Genomic DNA, 22,781 nt, shown 5'->3' with positions numbered 1-22,781 from the left:
CTCAAGATAATAAAAATTTTCAAATATGAACTAATTAATCAATGCATAACCAAAAGGTTGTCCTAAATCAGGTGATGAACTTTACTGGTCTTTCAGCAAAGGTAAGTGGAGATCAAGGAGTACATTAGCCAGCTGAGAAAGAAGAGATTCTCCAGGTGCTGAAGGAGAAGCTGCAGTACCAGAAAGCTTGTCTTCCTCAGATGCCTCTGAATCTAAATCCATGGGTCCCCAAAGAGTAACAGGGGAAACAGGCCTGGAAATAGCATCTTCTGCTACTTTAATCCAAGTTCTTGGAATAACTTACGCTAGCTAAAGAGAGAGTTTTCTGCCTTTGAGGATTTTTCGTTTGTTTTTCTTAAATAAGTCCTTTGTCCGTCTCTTCAAGTCTTTGCTGATTGCTAAACTTGCCTACAAACCCTGAAAGCTGAAGTTCTGAGAAAGGTGTGTAAGCCACAAGGGAATCCAGCATCTGAGCTGGGCACTCTCTGTGACTGACCAGAGCCTGTATCAAAGCAGAGGACCAGGAAAGCCCATACCTACTAACACTCAAGCAAGCTCCAGGAGCACAGAGGTCCAGCGAGCTGGAACGCAAACACAACAGCCTAGTAACACCAGAAGTTCCCTGCTGAGCTGTTATGTGGTAAGTAGCAGTGATCACAAATGTGAAGGGGTTGAGACAATAACATTCCTTTTAAAATTCTTTGATGAAGCTGTTAAGATAGCAAAGATTTAACATCCAAGGTCACAACTTCTCTGCTTTCCTGGGTCTAAAACACGTTCTGATCAGAGACAAAGAGCAATGAAAGTTGAGAGATACTTGTGCAAGAAATAAATAAGTGCATGTTACAGCTAGTATAGGTTTTAGCATCTTTAGAAGACGCTGGAGAGGATGGATCTACAAGACAGGAGGAAGAAAAGCTGTGAGTGGCCTCAAAGGGAGGAAGCTTGAACTTGCTAACACGCAAAAGGCAGAACAGTAGGATGCAATTCAGCAGTTCAGTTCTGGCCATGTTAACTCTGTGTCAACAAGGAGATACACAAAGGAAGACAAAATCCTGTGATTCATCACCCTTATCTTCAGAGAAGAGCATCTGAACTTAGTCAATCTAGACTTCCTTTCAGTGGGTGAAGAGAAACAGACAAGAGAATGAGTCATTTGATTTCCCTTGGGATTAAATTAATCACACCCTACATCTGTCTGTCTCTATGCAGACCCTGAAAGGAGTTCAGAATGATGAGTTCACACAGACATCTAATCTTTGCTACCTTATTTCAAGTCATGGCACTAGCTGGAAGAGGTATGTTGAGAATGAAGAAGTTTACAAAGGAAAAGGTTGCACTTGAAATGACAACAAACCCCAAAACACATCCACAAAACATGTAAGGTCATCCCAAATGAAAAGGAGAAGATGCTCCTTGTCCTCCTTCAAGGAGGGATGGAGAAAGTTACACATCAAACGGAGAGCTGAAGGAAATGAATGAGACAGAAGTTGTGAATGATAACAAAGGACTCATAAGGGACAAGACAGTAGACAGATCAAAGAGGGTAAAACCAAAGCATCAGTCTGGCTAGAAGAGGAAGTCTTTCAAAGCCTTAGTGAGTGAAAAAATTTAGGAGGATACAAGACAAAACCAGAAAAGGAGAACTTCAAACACTCATTAGTTTAAAAGACAAGAGAAAACCCAATGGGGTGCTAAAATGAAGCCTTTCTTAGAGAGCAGGAAGATGTCCTACTTGTCATGGTGAACGGTAACAACTTCAGCATCTGCTGGAAGGGAATCACAGTGAGGCACAAGCAGTACAGTGATCTTTTAGAGCATGTCAGGAATGGGTCCAGCGGGAGAAGCACTGTGATACATCTAACACTCTCCAGAAGGAAATAATGTAAAGTTTGATGGCAGGTTTGGTCACAGCAACCTGGAGATAAACTTTAAGATCTTGAGGGGTGTGAAGTAGATGGGTAGCATAACTACAACCCCAGATTTCAGAGGGTAGGCTTCAGACCATGCCTGACTGCAACAAAAGTCACACTGCAGTAAAGGTACACAGTAACCACTGCTCTTCTCTTACCCCATGTCATCAGTATCCCTTGGTACCCTGGCAGCCAAATTGAAGAGATACAGGACAGATGAACCACAAGCTGGGTGAAAAAATGGTCAGGTTCAAAGAGTAGTGGTCACCACTTTACCCATCAAACTTGCAAGTGGGATCGATACTGAGGTCAAGAGCATTGAACGCCTCCAGTAATGACAAAAACAATGGGACAGGAGGTTCCCTTTGCCAGCCTGCAGACATCACCACACTGGGACAACGGTCTACACATTGATAGGCAGCGCCCCTACTCAGACGAATCGCAAAATGCTGCGGAAATGAGCTGACAGAAACCTCGTGAAGTCCAACCAGGCAAAAGCATTTTTTTTTTTTTCCAAAAAGAAAAACTGCAGGGTGACAACACAGGCTGGGACTGTGTGCCTAGGGAGTAGCTTTGCAGAAGAGGATCTAGAATCCTCATGGACAAAAAGAGGAACATGACTTAGCAGTACCAAATTGCACTCATGAAGACTTACTGCATCCTAGAGCTGCATTATTAAGCCTGTAGCCAGCAGATCAAGAAAAGCAATTAGTATCCCATGTTCAGCACTTATGAGACCATATTTAGTCTTTTGTCCAGTTCAGGACTCCTCTGCACAAGACAAGACATTGATATACTGGAGCAAGTCCAGCAGAGAGCCACCAAGATGATTAGGAGACTGACGCACACAGCCCGAGGCTGAGAGCTGAGTTTGCTTAGCCTTAAGATGAGAACGGTAAGAAGGAGATTTATTTGGTGTCTTCAGCTTCTCAGTGGGAGGTTATAAAGAAGACGGAGCAAGAATTGTCAGAGATGCATAGCAGAAGGACAAGAGGCAAGAGTCAAATTTCCTAGGTTAGATACAAGGAAAAAAATATTAATGGTGAGGGCATTCAAGCATTAGAAACATTGTCCACAGCGATTGTATCATAACCTTCCTTGGGGACACCCAAAGCTCAGCTGCACCAGGCCATGAGCAGCTTAATACAACTTCAAAGCAACCACTTTGTGGACCTCCAGAGGTCCCTTCCAATGTAAATTATTCTAGGATTGTACTATTATCTCCTCCCTTTTCACTTTAGTTTTGTTAAACAGTGCTCCTCTTCTTTGGAATCCCCTGTTCTTCCCACACGTAATATATTGTCCTGGTCTAATTCAACACTGTACAGTTCTGGCAGGAAGTAAAACCCTCTGTAATCGCTTGTAACAAGCCACCTATAAAACTAGTGATGACAACAAAGGTTAAGGAACTAAATGAAAAGTTTACATTTAAACAGTCAGAAACGCATTACAGAACATCTTCAGAAATGGCGTCCCATTTAGCACTAAAACACTGTTAGCTATATTTTGGTATTTAAGAGGACTGAGAGAAAACAAACTTTCATTTACAGAAACGATTAAAAACAGCACAGATATTGAATTAGGCTAGATGCAGCTGCAATCTTCAAACTTAGCTTAAAACCAAATTTGAATATCTGCAACTGAAGCTTTCAAGTTATAATCATCCCATTGACCTTCCTTCTCCTCTCCCTTTTCTTTTTGGCCACTGAAGACTATTGAAAGTATCTGAGCTCCAAGTCAAGAACAACTCCCTTGTAACTACAACTGACACGGATAAAGTGAGAGCAGATTGCCTGCAAGGAAACAAGAATAAACCAGCTATTTAGAGAGATTATGTAAGGCAGCACAGAGCTGTAAAGTGAGATTTAAAGAGACACAGCTCTGCACTTCAGCCTTTTGAGTAACCATCCCAACTGGGCAATACCATAGCAACTTGAAGAGGCTCAGATAACAGAGGAAGAAGTCTTGTCAAAGGGTCCTCTAAGCTAGTATTTCATTCATAATTCTTCATTCTCACAAAACCAGTACTGTTTAGCTATTTTCTTAAAACCTTTAGAACAAAGTTCAAACACCTTTTCACCTTATCTCATGGAAATGCAATTTTTACTACAAAAATGAGCTCTATAAGAACAGAAATGAAGCATTTTGTGGACCTAAGCTTGTTGAACTCAAGGAGCTTAGCATGCTTGGTTAGCACAGTACCACACACTGAAAATCAAACTGATTATGAACAAAAACAACAGTATTAGGTCTCTCCTGAGTAAATATTTTAGCAAGTGTAAACAAGACTCCAGTTATTATGAGCAGCCAATTCCCAAACAAACACCCACAAACATCAGCTGGTTCCACAAAGAAAGGCAGGGACTATGAACTGCCACGCAAGCACCACATTATTTTACATTACATATTAGGAAGAACTAGATTGCACACTTGGCAGAATTTCGTTCCTGAAAGAGTGATGTGGCATTGGAGCAGGCTGCCTAGGGAGGTGGTGGAGTCACCATTCCTGGAGGTGTCCAAAAAACATGTGTATGTGGCACTTCAGGACATGGTTTACATGTCATGGTAGTGTTGGGTTAATGGTTGTCCACAGAACTAGTCTTTATCAGACAATCAAACAAACCTGTAAAATATAACACCTTCAGGCTTGTCCATAGCTTTTTTTAGAGCACACACATACACACAGAAATACCAATGCACAAAATAATTTTGTAGAATCACAGCATGGCAGGGACTTCTGGAGATCATTTAGTCCAACTTCCCCGCTAAAGCAGGGTCACTTAGAGCAGGTTCCACAGGCTTGTATCCAGGAGGGTTTTGAAAGTCTCCAGAGAAGGAAACTCCACAACTTCTCTGGGAGGCCTCTTCCAGGGCTCCCTCACCCTCACATAAATATGTTTCTCCTTATTTTTAGACAGAACTCCTTATGTTACAGTTTGTGCCTGCTGCCCTTTGTCCTGTCACTGGGCATCACTGGAAGAAAAGCCCAGAACTGTTGAGCAGTTGTTAGGAGATTTTACTTCTGCATTTCTTCACTTTAGAATGGAGGGGGAAAAAAAGTTAATTACCTTAGGTATTCTAATGCAAAACTGACATCTATTTCTAAACATCATTTCATTAAAACCTTCAGAAAATAACTGCATCATACATTCAGCCAACCCCAGCTGCTTTGCTAGTGATTAAATCAGAGACAGTGAGCCCAGACCACCTCCCTTCCACCTCTCCTGAAAAGGCAGATGTTACAGCAAGAAAGAAATTGGCCCAAAGTAGATGGGGAATGCAAAGGAGAGCAGGGGGAGGTGGTTGTTCTTTAAAACACAGCAAGTCCCTCCTCTGTTGCTGGACGTTTCCCCGCATCATGTCAAGCCTGCAGGTTTCTGGCAAGCAGACCAGGAGACCTGGCAGGGCTCTCAGACCACACACACACACAGGCTCTCAGCTGCACTCACACACACCAGGGACAACTTCCAGAGCAACGTGGGCTCCAACGCCCATCCCTGCTTCCCAGAGGTGGGTCCTCCCTTCGAAAGCAGCCTGTACAGAGCACCACACAGGAGGAAATTGTGTGTTTACACTGCTGGAGGTAGGTAGCACAGAGCCCTGACGTCAGAGCCATCAGTGAGTTGCAGGAACAGGCCTCCTGAGCTGCTCACAAGCTGTGCAGCACCAGCATCCGACAGAGCTAATTTCAGCAGTTCATTTGCAACTCAGTTAACTTTGGAAATGCAAATGTAGTAGTACCAGCAAATAAATAAGTAGCTCTGCGGTTTTTCTGATCAGACAGCGTAGCACTCCAAGGATAACTGTTCATTTTCAATAACTACCAGTGCCCTTCAGTCTCACCCGATGAACAACCCCATACGTTACAATATACACAGTAAATTCATTCACCTTGCTACACTGTCAAGTCTGAACACAATGGATATGAACGTAATTTCATAAAAAACATGATCATGGGTACACAGTGACAGGGTGAGATTTTGTTAAGTCCACTGCCATAGCTCAATTTGCAATTAAAAATTATGTAAAGCTAAAAGTGTGATTAAATGCAGCAGACAACTAGCTCATTATACAGCAGCAGAAAGAAAAGCCTTTCAAATACCAATTGCTCTACCTGAAATATCAGCTACTGTTGTCATGCCTGGGACTGAGTAAGAACATCACTTAGCTCATTGAAAAGAACTTTCCCAGAGACAGATTGGCAGCATGACAAATGCAGGTTGGCTACGGAAACCAAAGAGCAAATACTTTTTTTCTTATATAAAGGATAGCCACAAAAAAAACAGGGAAAAAATATATTAAAAAAATAAAAAATAAAAAACAACAACAAAACAAAAACAAAGACCTTCACACAGGTATAAGAGAAATTATTCTCCTATTTCAAAACTGTTTTGGAGTTAATTTCATTTTAAACAACTATGACTTCTTATGCATGATGTTGACAGACTTCAGCCAAGCCGGAATCATCGGGTGTGATTAGGGAGGCCCCACCACAAAAGCTGTGGGGAAGGAAGATGCTCAGACATATTTCCCAGCAAACACTCATGCAAGAAAGAAGTCACGTTTCGATGCCAGAAAAACGCCTACACTGTCCTTAATTGTGATTATCTTTCAGTGTAACCAAAAGGCTTTTGAATGATCCAGACACTCCAAGATGCAAAAGAACAGGGTATTCTTCCCTCAGCATTTTACTTTTCTACAATTGAAGACAAGGAACTGGGCAATCCTTATGCACAACAAGATATTTTATCTTTAAAATGCCTGGGCAAAATTACAATTTTGATTTAAGTGCCTTCATCCAAAGACAAACTTCACTGACTGTAAAAGGTATTCTAGTGGGTTTATCCACTGCTTGTACAGGTTACACTTCATAGAGGCATTTTTAAAACTTTAAGATAGTAGTGTTGGACTTAATACCTAACGTGAGAGCTCTACTCTGCCAAACAAGCAGGGCTCAATACTGTTCACTAAAATCAGCTGAATAAAACATTCTGTATATAAACCAATCTGTACATACATCCGCTGAACAATGCTGCACAAGGCAATCTGGCTGTATTTCAATAACACAGATCAATCTTAACCTTTCTATACCTATGGAGATATAGTATCAGATCAATTTAACCTTTGTATACCTACACAGGCATAATATCACACAAGATTTTCTGTGTTTGAGTTGCAAGTATAAGATTTTAATTTAGGAAAATACCTTTATTTAAAATATTCCCCCCACCTCCCCATGAGCACCATATCAGTAAAACCCATCTCTGTCCCTTGATTAATTACATGTCAGCTCCTGACTCTTTGATATGACAACCCATCAGCTGTCAGCTCCAAGAGTTGTGAGAAAAGAATATTAATTAGCCAAAAAATGACAACTCCTGTCCATTGATATGAGTAACAGCAACTGAAACTGGAAGACCATTCTGTTTCTGGAATAAAAGCTGGTTGTATTCACTCTCTTTAAAGAGCATAGACTATGTAGATTTCAATTAAAATGCATACCATGTAATATTTAAATATCCTCTGGACTCTAAAATCTTTTTTCCCATTTTTCCTCCCTCTATTCAACAGTCACAATTAAACACATGGCTACTGTGAAGTGTGACTAAAAATATGCACTATCTCACATATACACAGCATTAAAACAAAAGCATTTGAACAATTATACTTAAAAATACATATTCATAAAACATTTAAATAACACTGAAAATGTAAAATAAAAAGGCACAATAGGTTAACAGATAATAAAAAGGTGCAATGGGCATGTCAACCTTGAAAAGGCCCTTTTAAACTACAGTAGTGTTGTCAGGTGCCATTACCCTTTTGTTAGCCAGCTACCTGACTTCATAAATCAAGCATTACGAGCAAATGAGAGCACAATGTAAAATCAGCACTAGGCAGACTTGTCTGCTGAATAACAAGTGGCCTGTCAAGGTTTTGAGGTCACATTCAAAACTAAAAATTAATTGTAATCAACTATATTAATAAGTTTTAAAAGAGTCATATCAACAAGACTAAAGCTGGCAGATACCATTCTGTAGAGTTTGTGCTCGTGACTCCTTTCCCAGATTGGCATGGAATCCTCCTCCTAAAGTTGGTGTTTTGCCTGCACCTATTAGGGGAAAAAAAAAAAAAAAAAACCAAAAAAAACAGATATGTCAAATACAGTAACTCTATTAAAAGAAAACTTATCGTGTCACAACATTCATTATCTGTATAATTTACAACATGCCAAACTGCATTAAGAAAAGCAACAGAGGTGCTTGAAGGGCTTCAGATATCAAGTACAAATTCTATGCAATTTATTTCTTCCTTGGGATAGTATAGGAATTACACAGCTCCATAAAACCTCCTAATCTGACCTCCAAAGTACAAAAATGTCAAAACCCTGATTTTAGGCATAATATGAAAACCAATATTGTAAAATATTTCTCAAAGTAAATGATGAAACAATCTCTTAATTTTTTGCCTAAATACAGAATTTTGATAGCAAATTACTGGCATTATAGAATATAAAGCATGTTTACATTCAATAATGACTGTTGGCTACTACAAACTTAACACTTAATTTACAATAACTTCAGTTTAACATTACAGTGACACAGGCTACAAAAACTGCAAGTCTGGAACTGCTGCTTTTACACCCCAAAAGGCTGGAGACTAAAATAAGCCTGGTTATAAATCAGCATAAACTAGAGGCTGGTTCATGCGTTTGTGCCAATGCTGAGAAGCCTGAACGCAGAGTCCGCTGGGAGTCAATGGAACTACTCATGCAAGCCAGTCTTACAGAACAGGGAATTAAAACTACCAAGGACAGAAATAGCCTCCCACTAAAGCAGGAAGTTTTTTAAAAAACAATCAGGCTACTTCAAGCAGGATATTCTAATCTATCAGTTTAACAGCAAGTGAGACCAAAAAGCTAAATTGCACAGGAATGAAAACAAGTAATTTGTTAGTAATTGGACTTGTACTTAATTCAAGTAGCCTGCCTTTCAGAAGAGGGGAAAAAAGTCATCTTGTTGCCTATGATGCCTAGAGTTTTTCCTTAAGTTCTTGCTGCTATGTTTCCACATCTTACAGCAGTACTCCAGAATAAACTAGAGTAGCTTTGGCATAGAAATATACTAAGTGAGGTGTCACTTGAAAGCAGTTCAGGACATTTCTCCTACACAATTGAATAAGATACTACCATGGCAGGTAAAAGTGATGAGAAACTGGGACCTGAACTGTTCACTTACTAAACCTTCCTAGGTAGTCTCCTCTCAGCTGCATTTAATGTATATTTATGTTTGGGGGGGAAAAGAAAACCAAAACCACCACAAAACAGAAAAGGTAGTATTCCTGCAGAATTATTGTCTATAAAGCTTCAAAACTTAATTTTCCATACAACCTTTAAATTAGGTTTCCAGTGCTATCCACAACAGAAACTGACTTCATCTTCACTTCATTAACAGATCCTTTCAACAAACAATAATCAGAAGCTCTCACATAAATGCCTCAAGGCTCAAGTACTTCAGTTCATCATCCTAATTAGAAATGAAAAATATTCAGTAGTGACCTCCTCCTCACTGCATACAGTGAGGTAACCCTCCCAACTCTGTATTTTACTGCAGACTGTTACATAAGGTGATGTCTCTTTGCCATTCTTATAGGTACAGTCTCCTGTTTCCACAAATGATCCAAAACAAACCAATGAGGCAAAACAGAGAGATTACTAAACTACCCGAGCACACATAACAGTTTTGGTGTATATTTAATAAGAACAGTTTACCTGACAAAAAAGTACCAACAGTGGGAGTAGCTTTATGTTCCTTTTACTTCAGTAACAAACCTAACTTCAGAAATTTTGCCTACTTGTACACACTCAAGCACCAGGAGAGCAGAGGAGGCCCTAAACTGCAGCTGAAGAGCGGGAGCAAACAGCAGGGCAGGCTGGAGCTAGCAGGCTCGTCCAGCACTTGCATCAAAGGCACCATTGCCCTCTCCCACGAACAAAGGCTCCACTTTTCAGTCCTCTCTATCTTTGAGCACACCAAAATACTGAACTTGATTGGACTATCATTATCAAAACAGCTACATTACTCTTTTACAGGTTTCCCTGTTACTACTAAAAAACTTGTGCAAAAACTGTTTTTACAGCAGTGATAAACAATACTATTAACAAAATAATTTAACTTACTCAGAAGCTAAAAACCAGAAAGACTACAAACAAAATAAAATTAAGCTGAGATTTCAGTGCTTTCGCTCTTTAAGATTCTTTTTCATTAGACATCAAGACATAACTTTGTACATAAAAGTAATTTCTTGCCAGGCTATAGAGTCTGCAGCAGATACTAGCAGAACTGTCTGAAAGAAAAATTCTGCTATCAGAATTTATTTGCCCATTTCTCAGCCAGTTAACTGGAGAGACTGTACATCTCTAATTAGCACTTGGCTTTGAAAACTGACAGAAAAGTAGTCTGGTGAGCACTTAACGCTCAGAACTGCAAACTAATGTTGCCATTGACTATGAAGTCTCAACACCAGCTTTAATCTTTACAAGCAGAATGCAAACCAAACTCATTAACGTAACTGTTCAGCTGCGTAACAAAAAGATAATCTCTTAAAAAAAGAAAACTGTAACATCATCAAAACCATTTAAAGACAAAAAGCCCTACAAAGCTAGTCATTTAAAAAGTACAAAGGAAAGGAACAGCAATCGCTAGGCACAACCAAATTAACATCCCAGCTTAACTGGAATTTTTACATTTCTTGACCTTTTCCATTTTTCCCTCTACAGCTTCAAAAGTGAATTAAACAGGCTTTTGGTTTTTCACATTCAGCTTTCAAGATACACAAAAAAGCATTTGGTGTCTTCAAGTACTGCCTACCAAATCACCAACATTAACACTAACATTTCCCTCAGCAAACTCAAATACCTTCCCCTTCCTGAAGTTGTGCCTCCCAGGGTACACCGTCATCTACTGATTATTTTTAGAAACTCACTCAGATTCTCAGCTTTGCATAACTGAAGCCTTCTCTCCTCTTCAAGTTAGCTTTGAACATTTACATGACATTTTGGACAACAGAAGGTGTGGAGAGATGTGTTAGGCAGCTCAAATGTACAGCTGCTCAATTTTTCTGTGGTCCTCAATAAGCAACAGGTCTGAGACACCAAAGAGTATCAAACATGCAGGATGTCATATATCTGGAAGCTTGATAATACTCCATCAAAACTTATGCAGGTCCAGACCCAGCCCACAACCCCACGTTACTTAAGTGCTGAACTACAGGGACTGTCCCTCAAGCAGCCAAGGGCAGCCATCCCCAGGTCTGCTCCTTGCAGCACAGTCTGGAGCACATCTGCCATGTGCAGGGTCAGACCCTGGCACCTTGGCTGTCTCTGTCTTGCTCTACCAACTCCCCGACATCACTGCTTCTGGAGAAAAACATTCCTCAAGCAGTAAAAGGAGCAAGCAAAGCTTGAAGTCTGTGGTACCCTTGAACAGCAACAAAAAGATGACAGATAGCAGGAACAACATTTACCACCTCACACCACACAGAGAGGGCAAAGAGCAGCCAGTCGGGCATCTGTAGCTTAAAGGGCACTTCTCTGAGAGCTAGTGACATACTGAGTTTCAGCTTCAGCACCTGGAGAAGAAACAAATTCAGTTCCAGTGTTATGGATTTTGTTTCCTCTACATAAATGAGCAAGTGAAGACAGGGAATGAAGCTGCCTGCAACTTGAACTGAAGTGTATCTGTTACTTGATACGACCAGTCCTACCAAATCCCTTCCCTGTGAAATTAAAACCAAAAGACACTAGCCCTTTCTTCAGGACAAGGTAGGAGAAAAACCTTCAATTTAAATCCCACATATTTACAGACCCAGGATAAAATCTGGGTTGGGTAAAGAAAGCAGACTGTATCACGCCAATGGTTTCATAATCAGGGTAGACTAGATTATCTAATAAAAAAAAATTAATGAGCTTCCTACTTAAGTTAGACCATAAAAGTCAAAAGAGTAAGTAAACATAGACTTGAATTGTAACGGCACAAAAGCAAGTTTTCTGAACTCACAAAACTACTGAAGTCTGTAGCTGAAATAAATCTTCTCAGAGCCATTTTTACAGGGAAGTTAACAGATCTGCACACACAGCAGCCTGCTGAAATAGCACTACTGAATGAACTTACATAGAGCAGCTATTCATCTCCTCCATTGCAGGTAATAATCTATGGGCTTTATTTTCATAACTACCAACCAACAGAGACAAATGCATTGTGGTGCCCACCACACCTGAGTTTAAGTCTAAGAAACCAGCCTGAGTCCAAGCGAGATGCACGACTCAGCCTTTTCACAGCCGACAGCAGTATGCTCTGCAGCGTTTGCTGCCATCACAAGGACAGCACATAAAAGACTCAATGCCAGAAAAACAAAACAAAACAAAAAAAAAAAAAAACCACCACACACATACACTTAAATCTGATGCAAGATTGCCACCTGGAGGACTTCACAAGAGAAGCAAAAAATGATTCCGTTCATTTCAAATGTATAGCAGATCATTATTTTTTTCATTAAGTAGATGCAAGTTTCCCCTCTTCTTTCCCAGCATAACATGATTATGAATTAGTTTTGTAATGTGAAAAACTAGAAAAAGTTTAACAGGAAAATACTTTTCAGGACTTCCCAAAAAGGTCTGCAAATCCAGCATAGCCGTACTTTCTTTTCTGTGTTGCAGATTCCATCATGACCACTGTACATAATTTAAAACTAGCTGTGAATTAATCTCATCTCTAGAAATCTGGACCATGAGTATGAGGAACTTTGTTGATATTAACATTATTTTCACTCTTCAGTACCCAATGTTTTCGTTTCCAGTTTAGTGTGTGCATGACTTGTGGAACGCACTTCAGGGCAGTTCAAGACTGCACTACAAGAAATATTTTGTCAGGATTTGGTCTATCAATATATCCCTACATGGAATACAATTAACAACTACCAAGTAAACCCAAAACCTCTACTCCTTCCACTTGTGTAATATTGAAAAATGAAGAAGAATCCTTTACTGTACGTAACAACTGGCCAGGACCAGACAAAAATCACAGAATTGGATACAAACACAGTCCATCCTCTTTACTAGCTGCCTTGCTAGCACTTACTGTGATGTTAACTGCCTGCCTTACAAAGTTCCAGAAGGGGAAAAAAAAAAAAAAAAGCATAAAGAGGAATAGCTAGCAAGCGCAGCCTAAATTTTATTAAAGCTTTTCCTCCCTACATCTAGTCCCTCTCTTCTTTCCAGTTTGCTGACCATAACTTTCCATTCCCACAAACCCACCAAAAATGAAATACTTTGATAAATGCAAACACTGTTCAAGTTCTACACTTTAGGTGAATGTAGCTCACACTCGTATATGGAAAACTATCATGGAGATTTTAAGGATAAAATAGCACATACAAAACCCCTCAGTAAGCTTCCACTGGCACATCTGAAAAAATTGAGGTTATCACAGCTTTACTGAAGTGTAAACTACATTAAACTTGCCAAGGGACACCGCAGAGCAAGGGGCCATGTTCAGCACTTGTGGTACTGCAACTTGGTCACTGTAGTAAGTTGCTTATAATTTACTTGGAATAGGAAAAAAAAAAAAAAAGTATTAGCTGGAAGAAACCTTTCCTTAATATTCTTATATTTGAAACAGACTACTTACAAATGTTACAAAAACCTCCTACGCTAGAAGTTTTAACAAACACTTGGTGTGTTAAGGGCTACTAGACCACACCTTTCCTTTCTCTCCATGAGCAAAAGCTCAGGTACCTTTCTGCACGTAACATTCTTCAGGGTAAGTCCCCGGGGCCAGAACCCCACTTTTTTGGCCAGCCCACAATCACTCCATAACCCCCCTACACCCTACAGGGGGAAGTAGCACCCTGTAGGTCTTATCCAGAGTGGAGAAACACCCCTAGCCCTACCAGCTCGTCTTCTCCACCCCCCAGTTCTGCCACCTCCACTTCTGTTTCCCGTTCCCCCACGGAACGCAGTGCCTGCAGCAGCACTGCCTGCCCCCTCCTCTCTGACCACCTTCAGACAAGCCTGAGAGGGGGACAGAGGTCTCAAAACCACAAGATTTCTGTCAGTTTTGTAAAAATAGGCAGCTGGTTGAGGAAGACACATTAAGAGATAGCTAAAAGCTTCTGAAAAATAATTCTGATTGAAGTTTTTACTAGAGACATGACCCCAAACTCTGTAGCAGGACAGGGGCAGCCATAGCCCAGGGCACTGGGCACCTCTGTGGGTCCAGGGATGGGCTGAGCACAGGTGGGATGCAGGTCTGGGTTGGTGGAGCCCATAACTGGGCAGGGCAGGGCTGTGGGGAGTTGGAGACTGGCCCTGCTACAGAGTCACTGGGGCAGGGGCTGACATCCCCAAGGGTCTGACATAGGGTCCAGAGCCATGGGCAGGGCTCGGGGAGCCCCAGGGAGAAGCTGGCTGGAGCCAGCAAGGCCCAACAGTGCCTGGCAAAGCAGGAAACCCTCCCACCACTGAACCACACACACATACAGATCCCAAACATTCCTAAAGGGCAGGTTTCCAGACTGCCTGATGACTTACACCCAAGGAGCTCATAAGATGCTGTTTTTCTCAGCTTACTACCAACCATTTACAGGCAATTTCTGGAACAAAAGAAGCTGAGCTTCCCTAGACACAACATGCTGCAGGATCACAAGCTCAGTACACCTTGCAGCATTCTTTTCTCATTTGTACCTTCCAGCCTGCCACTGCACTGCTAGCACATCAGCTCTCTCAGGCAGGACTGTTTTCTTCTCCTTTGGTTAGTGTCAGGTTGAAGCCCTGGACTTCCACTTCCTCAGCTTTCTTTAAAGAAAAATTTGATGAGAGATCTGGATTATCAGTTTTGCACTATCCATGTTGAGCTTTCCTCCCCATACTCTTCAGCTTTATACTTGGGTTTTCTCCTGTCAGCCTCAGGAAAAATACTTTTGAAAACAGTTTTCTCCCAAGAACCCCACAAGGCAGGGGACTCCCACACAGATACAGTGTATGAGTGATCACAAAATCTGCCACCTTCAAACACAGCACACAACTCACAATTTGCCTTTCTGCAAAAGCAGCTGTCATAAACACAGACTGGAGAAGGGCCCAGTGGAGCATTCACATGTGATGATCCATAGGAGTCTGCTAAGAACTTAGGTATGAAGAAAAAAGAAAAGAGCAAGATTAATTCATTCCAATTAGCAGAATGAGGAATTTTCATTCAAATGCTCCCCAAATTTGCAAGCAGCCACATAGCAACCTCTTCTGGCTTTGAGACAGTCTGGACTGGTTATCAATTATAATGTGGCTAGTTACTCTTCAAAATTAGACTCGGCCAGGAAAAGCATGTGCCTCAAACATTGTCTGTGCAAATAACAGAGCTCCCTGGAACTCAGATGTCAAATGTGCACGATAACCCTCTCCCACTAGTATCTGCAAACTTTTCTAGGGTCAAATCAGTCAAGCTCAGAAACTCAGTTTCAACATACAGCCTTCACAAGCTTCAGGAGTGTAACGTGTCCAGGGTTAAGCCTCAAGCTGGACTCTTGCCTGGCTGTGACCACTTGCAACAGAACCAGAAATTAAAATTAAATGTAAAAGCGTGGGGTCTATCAAAGCTTTCACTAGCTTGTGCTTTTAGAGGACTTTCCTAGGGGAACATCACTAGAAAGATACACAGTAGCCCCCTTCCACAAAGGGGGCATCCCCTTGCTAGTGAAAGAGGTGACCCGCTCAGACCCAGCAAGTGACAGGTACGAGATGACAAGCGTCACTCATACTCAATGACACAAGAAGCTTTCCCACTCCCCAAGACAAACAGCATTAACAAGAATTGTGATCTCAGCCTAACCTGCAGTCATATATTCCATTTCCTTCAAGACTGCAGCAATGAAGGGCATTGGTGTTATTATACTGAGACAGACAGGTCATGCCCATCACCAAAGGGCATCTCATCAGGATGAGGATGACCTAGCTCTCTCTTTGCATCTTTACATAAGCACACTACCTCCTTTTATATGTCCCAACTACCATCAGGAAAGATTTCATGGCCCCTATTATTACAAATTACTTCATACCCAACTTCATAAAATTTACTCTAAATCCATCTCCACCTTGCAGTCTGCATTTCTGGGCATCTTATCACAGACTCTCTCAACTGCAAATATCTCTACTACCAACTTCTCCAAAGGAGAACAGAAGAATTAGCTAAGCATTTTCCAGAGAGATCAGATCTATGTCAAAGTCAGAGAAGTTTTGTGCTTACCAATTCCCAAAAACACAAGCTGGAAAAAAACCAACAGTATTAATATTTAGGCACACCTACACTTTATGCTGCAAGATCATAGCCCCCCAGTTCTTGGACCACAAATGGCTAAACCCCTAAAGAGCTCAAGGAACATGACCTTCCTTCAAAGACTCAAAAGAACAGCTGTGCCATGTCAGACTGAAGGACTACCTAGTCCAGTGTCCTACCTCTGGACAGTAAAGTCCATTAATATAGGTGCCTACAAGTGATCATAAAACACAGGAAGAAAGCTTGTTGTGACATGTCTCATACAGTCCTGCAGAGTCTAGCGATCTGTGGCTCAATGGTTTCCTGAGCCAGAAATAGTCTCTTTTTTGAATGGCTGTGATACATTTTTATTCTGTTTGCCCATTTTTTAACTCACATAAACTTAAGAGTCACAACCTAAGATTCACAATTTAATTAAATTTTGTTTTGTTTTGTTTTGTTTTTCTGGGGGAAAATAAATAAACAAAACTTCCTGATTCTCTTGCTTCTGAATCTCCTACATGCTAGTTTTAAAATAAGCTAGCTGCTAGATTTCTTGCAATCCAAAGTTTTTGCATTATGCAATACTGGAAAATTTATCATCCTTGCCATGTTATTCTACTGTATTTACAGACCTCTATTATATCCCCATTCAATCATCTCTTTTCCAGTCTGAAGAGGCTGAGTCTATTCAGTCATTCTAACGGAGAAGTTCTTTAAGAGGCCCTCCTCTTGATCACTGTATCTTCTCTTCTGTATCTTTTCTAGTTCTATCAGAGGTTTTTCTGAGGAGGAGGAAGACAAGAGAAACACATCATAACCACACACAGTGGTGTGGGTATGTAACTGTGTGTGTACCTGCTGGCAAATTCTTTTCCTCTCCATATCATGTATTTCCTTTTAAGTTAAGGCCTCAGACTGATGCCTTATTACATCAGCCCATTCTACATCTGGGTTCTAGAATGAAACTTGTGCATTGGGACAGGTTTTTAAGGATACCTTTATGGGTACATTGTGTTTTCTAGAAATGTTTTTTGTTGCTCTGGCAGAAGGGTTGGACTCGATCATCTCTGCAGGTCCCTTCCAACCCATAACATTCTGTGATTCCTGATACCTTCTAACATTCCCCCTCCCATTCTGTTTTTTATTTGTAGTGTGAATGAACATTGAGATAAATGTTTTTACAGAGCTATCCATTAATATCTCTAGTTGGAGATGTCCCTGCTTGGGAGGGGGGGTTGGGGGGGTTGGACTAGATGACCTTTAGAGGTCCCTTCCAGCCCAGACATTCTATGATCTCCCTCCCAAGTTATACTAGCCAGTCCAGATGCCAGCAGCCCACATGTGGAAGATCAATCCTAACTCCCAATCCCCCCTGCTACCCCACCACCCAGCTTCTAAGAGTAACAGGTCTTTCTACAGGCTTCACTACCCCAAATAATTTAGTGTTGCCAGCAAACTTCATTAACTCACCGTTCACCAGACCACCAGCCCAGATTTTACATAACTTCACTAGCACCTCTTTCACAAGACTTACTATTTATTTCTAGTCTACATTTCTGTCCTGGTCTGGGGTAGAACAGAACTAATTCTGTCCAGTGATTTTACTTTTTAGCTAAAGCTCTTCTAACTAACTGCACTTTCTGAACTTAATGGCACATTTTCACAGACAGTGTCTGCTTCTAGCAGGGATAACACCCCACATTTAGAGCTACCACCAAGGAGTGGTGTGCAGACCAAAGTCACTGCTAAATCCTGTGTACCACATAGAGGGGGGCAGAAGGTAAAGGCCACACCTGCAGGGAGAGCAGAGAGGACAGCTGACCCTAAATTCACCAGTGGGGCATTCCATCCTATATCCTTCATTCACTATAAAGTGGAAGAATCACAACGAACAAGCCCCTTCCTCCCTTCTGCTGCTTCTGCAGTGGCTAGCATCCATGGAGGCCTCTGTCCATCCTGCCTTTGATCCCAAGCCGTGTGTTCCTGAACAAGGTTCCAGAATCCAGCTCCTGTACCCAGTTGCTGTCTGCCACAGAGTCCAGTCTGGGGCTTTTCCCTGGGGGCTGCTCCCCAGCCAGGGGTGATGGTGCCATATTGCCATCGGGGGGGCTGGGTTCAATAACGGATTTGTACATATCCCATTTTATTATTATTTTCATTAAAACTGTTTTACTAATCTACATGTCTCTCCCCCTTATTCCCTTACTGTTGCCCTTTGAGGGGTAGAGGGGTTAACAGTGAGCATCTGTTACAGGTCTGGGTGCAGCCCTGACCCTCCACGGTGACTTACATTTGAGTTGTTACTCTGCTCTGCAAGTACTTTTCCTAATCTAGGACAGCTCAGATTCTTTAAAAGTGGCTGGTAAAGGATCTTGCCAATCTGCTTTTGCAAATCAAATGATCTGCTTTGTCACTTACTGACTTCGCCAGGAACTTCCAAAAGATCTACAAGGCATGACCTCACTTGGCCAAAATACATTCTTTCTCCATATTTACCTCCACATCCATCAGTTTTGTCCTCTGCTGCTTCTGTTCTTTTGCCCAAAAGGAAAAATAGTATTCTAGTCTGCATTTCCCCAAACCTGGCTACAGTAGCAAAGCGAGATCTTTCACTCATATTCAAGCACAGGCTCAGACTTCCTCAGCACACTGATGCTCAGTTGTTCAAACTGTCAAAACAATGGAAAGAAATACACACCCACACTGGAAAACAGCAGCTACACCAAACATCCCTGTGGAAGGCATCAGTGTTGAGGCTCTGGCTTCCTACACAAGGCACACTGATAGGTGAACATAAATACTGCCTGGGAAAACGTCACCGTGACCTCACACCGTCTCCCAAACCTGGGAGAACAAGAGAAGGGACTTCCTATGTGTTTATAGTAAGGTTGCTGGGCCTACTAGCAAGGACTTGACATGATATAGACAGGCCACTTTGTATTAATATAGGGGAGTGCAGGATTATCTTCCTCCTTCAGCAAACAAACACGAGATTCTGAATCCTTAACGTGCAACTTGGCAAACTAAAAGCTTCTGCTAAAGGTACCAAAGAGAAGTCAGTAATAGTATCTTAGTGCTTTCCATTCCCTTTGGCTTCTTTATGATGGAAATACATTATGAATAAAGGCATCTGTATCTATTCAGCATACTTTAGTAGAAGCCCTCGTGGATCTTGGAAGGGTTTGGGGAATCTTGTTGCACACGCAGGAGCTCTGAAGTACAAAGAGCCCCACTCAACTTCCAGCTCTGCAACAGCAAACTTGAGAGCCTTCACACTCTGCAAAACCTAGACAACAGTCTCCAAGTCACCCAGTCCTACTGAAAAAGAGCCATGGCCTCAAAAACAGTAGCCCAGGCCCCTCTGACATGGCAAACATTCCACACATCAGGGCTGCCCATGAACACCAGACTGCAGGCCGAGGAGCCTCAGCTCAAGGCATTTCATACACAGAGGATCCCTCAGAGTCACACCCCTAAAAAGCCAACAAAGACAACAAGAAAAAGTGCTAAAAACAAGCAACTTTGATGGGGACCTGCTTATGTAACCAGAAGTCAGTGAAAACTATAGCTTATTAGAAAATGTTGCTTTTAACAAGTACCTGTTTTGTGACTCAAAAGAAACGTCTGTTCCGTTGGAAAATCTCCAGCCAGCACAACACTCAGAGACAGAAATTCTGTCTTGCTTACACAAGAAGGACTCTTCTCCCCATCGTCAAGGACTTGTACCAGTATCATAGAGGCATAACAGACAGGCACACATCATGAAGACACTGTCACTGCAGCACAAATACATCTTTTCAGATTCACTGCCACCACTCAGTTTAAGCCAAACAAAAAAAAATAAATTCATAGAATTGTTTAGATTGTAAAGACCTTCAGGATCATAGAGTCCGTTACCCCAGCACAGCACGTTAAGTCCACCACTAAACCACGTCTCTAAGCACCACAGATAGAAGTCTTCTAAATCCCTCCAGTGATGGTGACTCCACCACTGCCCTGAGCAGCCTGGTCCAGGACTTGACAACCCCTTCAGTGAAGAAGTTTTCCAAAATGTCCAATATAAACCTCCCCTGGCACAACGTGAGGCCATTTCCTCTTGTCCTATTATTGTTTCTTGGGAGAAAAGAGCAACACCCATCTCCCTACAACCTCCTTTCAGGTAGTTGTAGAGAGTGAGGTAGTCTCCCCTGAGCCGCCTTTTTTTCCCCAGGCTAAACAATCCCAGTTGCCTCAGCCACTCCTCATGACACTTATGCTCTAGACCCTTCAACAGCTTCATTGCCCTTCTCTGGACATGCTCCAGCACCTCAACATCCTTCTTGGAGTGAAGGCCCCAAAACTGAACCCAATATTCAAGGTGCAGCCTCACCAGAGCCAAGTACAGAGGGACAATCACTCTTCTAGTCCTGCTGGCCACACTATTTCTGATACAAGCAGGACGCTGTTGTCATTCTTGGTGACCTGGGCACACTGCTGGCTCATAATCGGGTGGCTGTTGACCAACACCCCCCAGTCCCCTTCCACCAGGCAGCCTTTCAGCCACTCTTCTCCAGGCCTGTAGCATTACAGGGGTTGCTGCGGCCCAAGTGTGGGACCCAGCACTTGGCGTTACTGAACTTCATGCCACTGGCCCCAGCCCATTGATCCAACCTGTCAAGGTCCCTCTGTAGACCCTCCCAACCTTCAAACAGATTGACACACCTGCCCAACTTGGTGTCATCTGCAACAGGTGACCTCAATCCCCTCATCCAGACCATTGATAAAGGTATTAAAAAGAACAGGCCCCAACAGTGAGCCCCAGGGAGCACCACTTGTGACCGGCCACCAACTGGATTTAAATCCATTCCCCACAACACTTTGGGCCTGGCCATCTTATCAGTCTTTTACCCAGCAAAACCTATGCCCATCCAAGCCATTCACAACAAACATATCTGGAACACATATAAAATATATATAGAATTATACCAGTACAAACCACCCACATCCAGATTTCCTTAAAACATTTACTGTGTGACACAGGGCCCACATACATCCTTGCAGTAACTTAGCAAATCTACAAACAGAACTGTTTTTAAAGTCCTGTTCTGATGTTTCCAGAAACAGCACTTCATCAAATGCTTATATGAAGTATTGGGGACTATGTGTATGGGGACTGGCCAGAAGATCACAGTATGAACACAGAGTGAAGCCCCTGCAATCACATCTTGGTCCAGCCAGGTAAGTCCACCACAATCACGCTAAAATGTGCTCCAGTTACATTATCACTTTTACAGGCTCACTTATCTTCACAGTGCTTATCTGTCTTCATGGGTGCTAGAATTATTTTTCCAACTAACACATGAAAGCTAACTAGCTATACAAGATCAAGGAATTAATGCACTATACATCAAAAGAGATCAGCCTACAACAGCATCTCAGCATTGCACAAAAGGGAAAAAGTCCCTTAAAAGAACTTAGGAAACTACTGTGCAATTAATTCATTCAGAAGAAAAAGCCTCAGTATGGTGCACTTCTCTTTTTATCTTGTGATATTTTTTTCATAGGATAAAGGCATCCCAAAATGAGCTCTTGCTTGCATGCCATCTGTCCTGCATCATTTTGAGTGGGAGGAAAAAAAAAACAGTAGAAGCCCTTAAAAATGTAAGCTCCACAGCACCACAGGAAAAAGTGAAGGATACAAGAGCTGCTCATAAGCTATAAAAAAAAGTAACACCTACACCCTGAGTCGGAAGACAGGAACGGCATCAGACAAATTCTAGTCTACAGTAAACTCCCAAACTCCAATATGCAATGCTACTGTCTCCACCACAATTCCTCTTTCTTCTCCACAGCCACAGAACCCAGCAGTCCCCCTTGTTTCACTGCTAAGCTCCTTCCCATGCTTCTTGCTTGTTTCTTTCTCCTCATACACATTCGCCACACCCATCACATCCTTCTCTCCCCTTCCACACGTTATGTTCTCTCCACACGGCCTTCTCCCAAGCACACAGGCCTTACCCTCCAGGGCATTCACACAAACACACCAATCCTCTATTTACAGAGGAAGACTCTTGACCCTTCATTTCTAGCCTCTTTCTCCTCCACCACACTGCTCCTGTGCCTACACGTACTCCCTCTACCCCAACTAACAACACACACACACCCTTTTGCCATACACCTGGTCCATTCACACTGAGCCCCAAACCCTCCCTAACGCACCCACCCCACACCACGCAGAGCTCCAGCCCCTCGTACACCTACATCTATCCCAGAGCATCTCTCCCACCTTGCAGCACTCTTTTTCTCTATTCATCCCAGCCTCCCCCGCCCCATTTCTGTCTCATTCTGCACAGCACGCTGTCCTCACCCCATCTTCCACGTTGTTAAGTACAACCTCCCACAAGCACCATCGCTGTCCCTCCTTTACACAGCACTCTTTTATACACACCCCGTCCCCTACGCACCGACTCTGCACCCCCTTTGTACACTTCTCCCTACTGTCCTCACCGTCCAGCACCCACCACCCCATACATCAACCCCATAACCCCGCACTCTGGCACAGCACCCTCACACAGCACCC

General features: G+C 42.2%; 1 protein-coding gene across 1 annotated transcript in view; it reads right to left on the bottom strand.

The window, feature by feature from the left end:
• LOC103773436 (transcription factor IIIB 90 kDa subunit-like) overlaps positions 1-18,357 on the bottom strand; it is a 40,671-nt gene extending 22,314 nt beyond the window's left edge. Inside the window, exons 1-3 of the mRNA XM_008940805.1 lie at positions 18,238-18,357; positions 11,447-11,543; positions 7,945-8,025 (exon numbers count right to left, since the gene is read on the bottom strand). Of these exons, the coding sequence (XP_008939053.1) occupies positions 7,945-8,025; positions 11,447-11,543; positions 18,238-18,357 (298 nt within the window). The remainder of the gene's footprint in view (positions 1-7,944; positions 8,026-11,446; positions 11,544-18,237) is intronic.
• Positions 18,358-22,781: the final 4,424 nt, after the last annotated feature.

Source organism: Merops nubicus, unplaced genomic scaffold (genome assembly GCF_000691845.1).
Source record: "Merops nubicus isolate BGI_N331 unplaced genomic scaffold, ASM69184v1 scaffold6495, whole genome shotgun sequence".
NCBI lineage: Eukaryota > Metazoa > Chordata > Aves > Coraciiformes > Meropidae > Merops > Merops nubicus.
This window is presented reverse-complemented; position numbering and strand designations above follow the sequence as displayed.